At 34.3% G+C, this 8,972-nt stretch overlaps 1 protein-coding gene and 1 pseudogene across 1 annotated transcript; both read left to right on the top strand.

The window, feature by feature from the left end:
* Positions 1 to 202: 202 nt before the first annotated feature.
* On the top strand, positions 203 to 1,490 carry LOC140177280 (probable transmembrane GTPase FZO-like, chloroplastic). Its single transcript, XM_072210439.1, has 4 exons — positions 203 to 349; positions 494 to 708; positions 798 to 962; positions 1,131 to 1,490. The coding sequence occupies exons 2-4, from the start codon at positions 658 to 660 to the stop codon at positions 1,191 to 1,193; spliced, it is 279 nt and encodes a 92-aa protein (XP_072066540.1). The 5' UTR covers positions 203 to 349; positions 494 to 657; the 3' UTR covers positions 1,194 to 1,490.
* Positions 1,491 to 1,823: 333 nt separating this feature from the next.
* Positions 1,824 to 2,717, top strand: LOC112726865 (uncharacterized; annotated as a pseudogene).
* Positions 2,718 to 8,972: the final 6,255 nt, after the last annotated feature.

Below are 8,972 nucleotides of genomic sequence, written 5' to 3'. Positions count from 1 at the left end.
TAGTTTATGTAGGGTGCAGATATAGGGAACGGTTGGTTCTTCTGTCACTAAGTTTAGAAGTTACTGTCCTCATTAATTTCTTTAAATAGTCTTGTTAATCTACTTAGAACAACACAAAATGCTTTTGGTTAGCTGAGTGATGTGTTTCTTCCAGCTTTTATATGGATTTTTCAGATAGACATAGAAATCAAATCCTACAGAATGCTATTAGTTATTTGACATGGTATTGTACCTTTTCTCTCATATATTTCAGGGTGAATTTAACTCCGGTAAATCAACCGTGATTAATGCGCTTCTTGGGGAAAGATACCTGAAAGAGGGAGTTGTTCCAACTACTAATGAGAAAGAAGTAAGTCAGTTAATTTCTTGATTCTGTTCTGTTTCTTCCTTGTCCTGTACGAATATCACAATTTTTATATTATAGACTTACATAATATCTTCTATGCAATTGTATGTGCTCTAAGTAATTCTTTTACATTCTTTTTGGAAACAGATGACAATTGTTGATACGCCTGGAACTAATGTGATTCTTCAGAGGCAACAACGTCTCACAGAGGAATTTGTACCACGCGCTGACTTGTGACACAAGATTGCCGATATGCCAAGCAGGACTTAGCTGCAGTGAATGATATTGTTAATAGTGTAAATGATTTTGCAATGGATATAGAAACCGAGAGCCTTTCTTGGAGGAGGCAAACTTCTTGTTTGGTATGTTTTAAGTTCATAATTTTTTTAATCATCACAATTTGTTTCCCTCTTAATTGATTTGCTATTGGTATGCTGTGGTATATTACCAGATTGAGACTACAAAATCACGTGTTGTGGAGCTCATTGAAGCTACTCTGCTATTGTCAAATCTTGATATTGTTGCTTCATATGCTTTCAAAGGAGAAAAATCTACAATGGCTGCTACTTCAAGAATCCAGAATGACATACTCGGTCCTGCTGTTTCAGCTACTCAGGTTAGCTTCTGGGCTCTGGCTCTAACCGTTTTTTTGTTTAATATATATATTTTGGTAGATAGAGGAATCCAAACTACAGAGCAACATAACTCATTTATCAGGATTATTTAATGCAGTTATCAACATTTTTGCTTTATGCTTTGCTACAATGTTTGTTGATTGAAACAGAATTTACTTGGAGAATACGAAAACTGGTTACGTAGCAAAACTGCCCAACAAGGAATCTTTTGAAAAACGATGGCCATCATTGAATCATGAAAATAGTGAGATTGAGAAGAATGAGTCATTAAAGCAAGTGGATCAAGCTGGCAGTCAGTTGATTGATAGCTTCAGCAGTAGTGCAGCTTCAAAATCATTTGAGCAACAAGTTTAGACACCCCCCCCCCCCCCCCCAAAAAAAAAATAACAACAAAAGAAATGATGTGGATTTTTTTGCCATGTGCTTTTTCATAAATTTATTGGGCTGATGTGGATTTGTGTTGTATTTGACAATGTCCGGTAATACTCTTGTATTCAAGTGATGTTAAGGCCTCCAAAGTGCAAAAAAAAGTAATCAATGCCTATATGTTGAGGAACTATTGTTTCTGCTACTATTATAGAAAAATGTTATCAACAATAGTAACTTTTTTGTTGATAACATTTTTCTATTCCTTTGACTCATAGGTGATTCAATGTTACATGGTTGGGAGGGTGGGACGATGATGGCTTTCTTTACACATTTCATATGGAATTACGTTTAGGGATGCTTATGACAAAAGTGGGATTACCAACTTTATATTGCAGAAGATCAGCAAGAACATCACATCACAGAGAATAGCATGCGTCTTTATCCTAGTTGTAATATCTTAACGGCCCTACAATCAAGAAGTCATTGTAGTGTAGTGGTGAGTATTCCCGCCTGTCAGCCCGGTAAAACCCGGGTTCGATCCAAGGTACCGGCGAGAAGCTAACATGGGTTCTAAACTTAAGCTTCCACGCCGCGCTCCTATACATATACACACACAATGATTGCTTGCAAGCAATTCAAGTAACGAATCAGATCCCACAAACATTAATTATATGATGATGTATTTTACAAAAGGATCAAGTTTAGTATCATGTTTTTGGGTTCTTCTCTTTGTTCCTCCAACGCAGCGGCGCAGGAAATGTCAGCTTCCACGAGCAGCATTCACATTATGGCCTTAGATGGCATCGTGAACGTGAATTCCCTCTTCACCTTAGCGCTTTTCGTTGGCCTCACAATCACCAACCCTGACACTGCCCTTGTTGGTGGTAGCAGCGGCGCAGACACTGCCTGCGCTGCTGGGCCCGCGGTGGCAGAAGGCCTCATATCAAGCCACGTGCACTCCTTCAGCTGCTTCCTCTTCTCCAGCCTCATAGCATTGGCCCTCAAAAACATCATCAACGCAAGAAAAACCGTTGAAGATGGGGATAACATTGATGCTCTTGCTGGTGGTAGTAATAGCAAGATGGTGCACTTTCTTCATCGGGGAGGTTAATGCGGTATCATTGAGGGTGGGGACACTTGTTTCGGCTTTTGGGTCGGTATTCGGGTGCGGGTTCTTGGTGATGGCTCTGGTGGATTTGGTGCAGATCAAGTTGGGGACTTTTGGTTGTGGAAGTAGCCGTTACAGTATTGCTGCTGTGGCACCTTTGCTTGTTCTTGTTCCCACTGCGCTTCTCATCTATGTTTCCACTCTTGTTCTTGTTCCCACTCTTGCTCTATGCCTTCACTCGTGTCAAGGCCCAAAATGAGCCATAACCACTCAGGAAAATAATCCCATAGTAAGCCTAACATGCTCAAATATAAATTGAATAAGAAAGTTATAAATATTTTACAAGTCCTAAAATGGATAATTATACATTTTTAACAAAAATTAAAATAATTAAGAATGGTTGAATTCTGTATGTGTCATATGGAGCATCTACATCTAAGAACTCATCAAGAATAAGTACTCATTGCAGATCGTTACTTCTTGAATAAAAAGTCTCACATAGACAAAAGAATTGTTCCTGAAAAATATTTAAAAAAAAAAACGGGGTGAGTTTTACGACTCAGTGACCAGACAATACATCTATAATGAGACCATATAAACATTATATAAAAATAATTTTAATTAGAAAATAATAATTCATAATAATAAGTGAATCAATAAGGGAGTTCTCATACAGAAATCAAATCAAAAGTCCACACTTGGGCGGTTCCACCTCTATGGGTAGCCATTTCCTCTAGTGTATCTGTACAGAATAACAGATCCAACATGTGGCCTACACGTTAGGCTAGCAACGCCCCTGCTAGCTGAGGTCTGAGCCAGATGCATCTAGGTTAACGTCATAACCGCCGTTAACTACGGTTTTCTAATACGAGCCTCCCTAACCAATTCAAAATATATAATTTTAAACACAACAAATCTTTGATCTTACAAATATATAAGGTATCGAATCAAATCAAATCAGATAATACTTTCTCATCCAAATCATATTCAATCATATTTTCTCAATCTTAAGGCATTTCAAAATATTTCACAATTCCAAAATAAGTGAATACCAATAAAATTTCAATACTTCAAAAATACATATTCGAATAAAAACAAATACATTAAAATAATATAAAACTTCTTCAACATACATATAGCCTTATAAAAATATATAGTCTCATGTGCATATTAAAATGACTTTAACAAGAATAAGCATTTAGTTCTAATAAATCAATTAGTAAAATCAATTTAAAATCATTTGATAATAATCTTTATAGGTATAACTAAGTTCAAGCACCATATATCCAAATAATTATAGACGTAAAGTCAAACAATTATAAATGTAAAGCCTACTCACAACTTGATCCCATGGGACCGAAGAAACTGAAACCGGAGTGGCAAATTAAAAGGGTGAAGATGGTTGGAATAGAATTGATCGAAAAGACGTAGAATCTAGATCGAGGCAGTAGCAACAACTCCAACTAATCCCGCAGCAACAACTTTGTAATAGTAACAGCTATAGCGGCTGAAACAGAATGGAAACAAGGTAGCATAAATGGAATAGTAGCAGAGCAAAAATGGAAACGATGCAAGTTTAAGGAAAAGACCTAGACCAAAACAAAGGCACTATTCAGCGGCGTTTTTCCAGAAACCACAACGGTGATGGCGACATTAGCTCCGATAAGATGCTCAAACCGGAAGCATAGGACCGGCAACGGCGCCAGCAAAGAATGGCTCTGACGGCGGCGCGTAGCTCGAAGGTGACCTCCTTCCCCAGCAACGGCAGCAGCAGCGGCAACACACCACCGTTACCCCTCTTCCCGGCAACGAGTTCTGTCGTATTCTCCTTCCCCTTTCGCGAAGTCTCTCCCTTCTCTCTCCTCGTGCTCTCCTCAGTGACGGCGACTTGGCATGGCGGCGGTTGAGGCTCAGTGGCGATGGAGACAAGGCGCGGCAGCTGTAGCAGTTTGACGGTAGCGAGGCAGAACGGCGGCAGTCCTTCTTCCTCGTCTCCTCTCCCGCGCTCGTCCCCTCTCTCAGAGGCATCTCACTCAGTTCTGGCCTCTGATGGTGATGCGACGGCGGCGAGCTGGAGGCGACTGGCGGCGACGCGACGGGACACGAAGGACGAGCTCCAGGCCGGCAATGACGAGGCGCGGCTCTCTCTCCTCGCGTGGTGGCTCGGCGTGGACAGCTCTCTCCTTCCTCCTCCCTTCTCTTCTCATGGTCTCCCCTATTCTCTTTTTCCCTTTTCTTTCTTTCTTTCTATTTTCTTCAAGTCTGTGTGTGTGCTATGAGGGAGAGGGTGTGAGGTGAGTGAGAGTGTGTGAGTGGTGGAGGTAGGGTTAGAGAAAGGAGAAAATATCTAGGAGTGGGTCCCACTGTCTCTGTTTAATTTTTTTCTGGTTATTACATTTTTCCCTCCTTTAGAAATTCGGTCCCCGAATTTTAATCAAATATACTATGTAATATCGCGTTGCTGTACAAATTACACATATTTCATAGAATTAAACATTGATGTAACAAATAACAAATTTAGGAATAAGAGAAAAGCAACATTGTGACAACTTCAATCGAAATAAATACAATCACATTATGAAATCATAAGTTTAATAGTATGTAAAAATATTATGCAAAAACAAGACTATAGACAAAATGCTATTGCAAGAGTTTAGAAAAATAATGATATGCATTAGAATGAAAAAAAAATTCTTTCGAGAGTAATGATTATAAGAAAGAGAATTGTAATAATCATGGAATTAAAGGGGACACGATAAATACACTAACAACAAAATAAAATCATTTCAATGATAATCTTTCTCGAATCTAAAATATTGTTATGATAACTTGCTTATCAATTACTATAGAAGTCCAACTAATTACAACATAATCACACAATGCAAAATATTTCTACCAGTTAAAGAGATAAATACATTTAAATAACTAATCTAAGACTTAAATCATATTTTCAAACTTCATAAAAATCATATGATAAAGATAAATTTAAAAATTTGGTATAAATTTTCTATTAAGATCAAAACACGTGTTATCTATATAAAAATTTTCTCATCAACGTGCTTCTTTGAAATATATATATATATTTGAATTTTTTTTTTTAATATCAAAACTTATTATTTATTAATTAGTTAAGAGACATAGTATAAATAAACAAACACATACGAGATAGCTTCTAATTAATTTTTTTTTTGAAAGCTTATATAATGCATTTGAAATTACTTATTTATTTATACTAATTGTAATCATATAAAACAACTCTTATTATTACTATTACTATGCAATGAAAGTTCGATTTTGATCCTTTTTAAGTCCACACACATAGATGAGGGCCAAGGTACAAGGGTATAGCACCCTTGATACACTCACTTAGAACAAATTTAATTTATCCAATTATAAAAATATAACTTAAACAAGGAAGAGAAGAAAAGAATAGTGAAACAATAGACATAAAAAAATTAAAGAAAATAACAAATAAAAAATAGTTGTAGATACCTACTATAATAATTAAAGTAGGCCAAGAGCAGTAATTATATAGTAAAACCATAAACAAGTGAATCAAATCACAAGTAAGAAATAAAAAAAAAAAAAACCACGAATCAACAAACTAAAAGACCAAGATCATAGCCATAGCATGTTTCTTAATCATGTTTAATTAGCTATTTTTTTTATATTAGACCAAACACAAAGTAATAATAAAATACTTTTTACTAAGTTCAAAGAGTACATGCATAATGTGCTGTGAGATTTAGTTTACTAAAAGAAAATTTTTGTGAATATATAAAATAAACCATAAATATGATTTAAAGGTAGAACAAATAAGATGCATCATCCATAGACATATAAATCAAAACATATGAACTTATCCCATCATCTAAAAGACAATCTAGGATAAAAAAAAATTAGGACACTCTTAATCTTGATGAACAATAAAATAAGATTTTGATGGATAAACCAAAAATCGTATATTCTGAATTAGAGAATAGACTTGACTATTAAGACTTAGTAACTTTCTTTTTTTTTTTAAAATAAAGTTTATCAAATTTATTGGCAGCAAAAAGACAAAGAAAATATAAAGAGAAGTAAAATTCTCTAAAATATTAGAGAAAAAGGAAAAAGACATCAATCAAATTGGATGAAATATAAAACAGCATGGCGTGAGTGAGAAAACTTACACGGTTATGAAAAGAGAGAAGAAAAGAAAAAAATATTCAAACACAATCAATCAAAACATACTGATAAACGAAAGATTCAAACAAGCAAATGCAACATATGATAAAGTCCGAAATAAATGCACCAATTAAAAATAGAAAACTCATGAAAAGAAAGAAAATTGATAAATTTTACATCTTTAAGATCAAACTATGATCAATCCATATCCATTATTTCTTAGGTTAACAAGCTATGATGGAACAACTCAAGATCAAACCCAATGACTCAAAAAGAACTCACAATACAAAAATTCATTCATCAATTTATTTAGAGTTTAGACTTCTCCAATTTTCATACATTGCAAACAAGAAATTTTCCAATCTCCATCTCCCACAATTTCAGTGCAAGGTGTCAAATACGAATGGGCTAGCAAATTAAAATATTGTACAAGTACATGATTCTCAAGTGAGCATTACCATACTAATCATATGAATTTAAAAGGAAAAATTCTTCTTTGATATCTTAAAAGCGAATTATTTAAAGGAAATAGCATCAACTAATCGAGAGCTATCGCTATATCATAAAGCCAATGATATATAAGTTGAGCAATTAGAACTTAGTTCATTCACTCTTTGTTCATGGAAGAATAACAACAAAAATAATTAAATAAATAATCACATAAGTATGAAAGTCAAGTTTAAACCATAAACACTTTAAGAATAAGATAAGATACGAGAACCTCCTAGCTCACTATTAACTAACGTTAGAAATTCTCAACCAAGATTCATCAGGTTACAACCACATCAATCACCAATTCAGCAACAATGATATATTATTAAACTACTTTACAGCAGCAATCAATAACCTCATGCATCCCTCAAAAGCAATTAATCCAGATCACTTGTTTGTTATGTTAGTTACTATAATAATCACTAATCATGCAACATATATCGGCAAGCAACTATCTAAATTAGTGGCTAATACTCACGTGCAAGCTAAAATTTAACATATATTCAAGATAATCATCATATGCTTAAAAATCATTAGTTTAATATAACAAGGAAAAAAAAACTTGTATATAAAATTTGTTCAGCTTTGAGGATTTACATATCTAGTCTTTTTTGTTGAAAATCAATAGAAATTCTTTTCAGTATGTAAGATCTAAAATCACAGTATCACAAGGCACTATAAATCAAGAAAACTAATCTCTCTAAACCTCTGAGAATAAAAACTAGTTGAGAGCAGAAAAATTTTCAAAAAACTAAGGTTGAGAGAATTCTCAAATTTTAGATCTTAGCCAAGAGCAAAATTCATCATCTAATCACCAACAAAAAGCAAGCGTTCATAATCATATCACCTGAACAACCAGAAAAATAGTTCCATAACAGAAAAGCCATATTTGACAATATAGTACCATAATAGAACCAGATCAACAAAGAAAAAAAAAGCTCAACCGAACTTCTAGATTGAAAAATATTTTCAATCCATCCAATTAATCACCCGAATAATTCACCATACCTAAGCAGATAAACCATCAATCTAACAAATAGCAATAACACTTCATTCATATGTTTATAGCATAATTCTTCTCCTTGAGCAACTGAATAACAATTTTCAAAATTATTGATTCGAAAAAAGGTAGAATCACAAACAAATCAAACATCATAACATCAAAGAAAATTAATATGAGAAGAACAAACTCCAATATCCAGAACAAAGCATCTTGATCACCAACTAAGTAACTTATACCATCCATAAATTCAAATAAAGTTCTATGAAAGAATTAGATATTGATGTATATCAAACACCAAACAAATCTTCTAAATAATGCATAAAATTTTGTCATCAGGAATCGTACAGAACACGAAGACAAAGAAGATTGAAGCATGTATTTATATAAACAAAAAAGATTAGAACTGACTACGAGAGAAATTGCCAACCGAAGCCGAAACTGAAGCCATTGAAAAAAACACGTTCGAAAAACCTACCAAAGGATAGGAGTAGCAAGAAGCGGCAGAGGACGCATGATCACATTAATCAGAAGACAACAATGACATAGAGAACAAGGATGACATTTCTATAGGCCTCTGATAGTGCCACAATTTGTACAAATAAGCGCGCTTCTATTTATACAATTGTGACTCTACCATAGGACACTTGCTCCATATTATACAGATTAAACCTAAGCTCTGATACCACTTTGTCAAGGCCCAAAATGAGCCATGACCGGCGCTCAGAAAAATAATCTCATAGCAAGCCTAACATGCTCAAATATAAATTGAATAAGAAAGTTATAAATATTTTACAAGTCCTAAAATAGATAATTATACATTTTTAACAAAAATTAAAATAATTAAGAATTGTT

Source organism: Arachis hypogaea, chromosome 12, assembly GCF_003086295.3.
Source record: "Arachis hypogaea cultivar Tifrunner chromosome 12, arahy.Tifrunner.gnm2.J5K5, whole genome shotgun sequence".
NCBI lineage: Eukaryota > Viridiplantae > Streptophyta > Magnoliopsida > Fabales > Fabaceae > Arachis > Arachis hypogaea.
The sequence above is the reverse complement of the archived record's forward strand: the minus strand, read 5'-3'. Positions and strand labels throughout refer to the sequence as shown.

Coding starts and splice junctions, on each gene's coding strand:
- LOC140177280 (XM_072210439.1), top strand. CDS start 658: ATGGATATAGAAACCGAGAGCCTTTCTTGGAGGAGGCAAACTTCTTGT. Junction 709..797: donor GGAGGCAAACTTCTTGTTTG/GTATGTTTTAAG, acceptor GTATATTACCAG/ATTGAGACTACAAAATCACG. Junction 963..1,130: donor CTGCTGTTTCAGCTACTCAG/GTTAGCTTCTGG, acceptor TGATTGAAACAG/AATTTACTTGGAGAATACGA.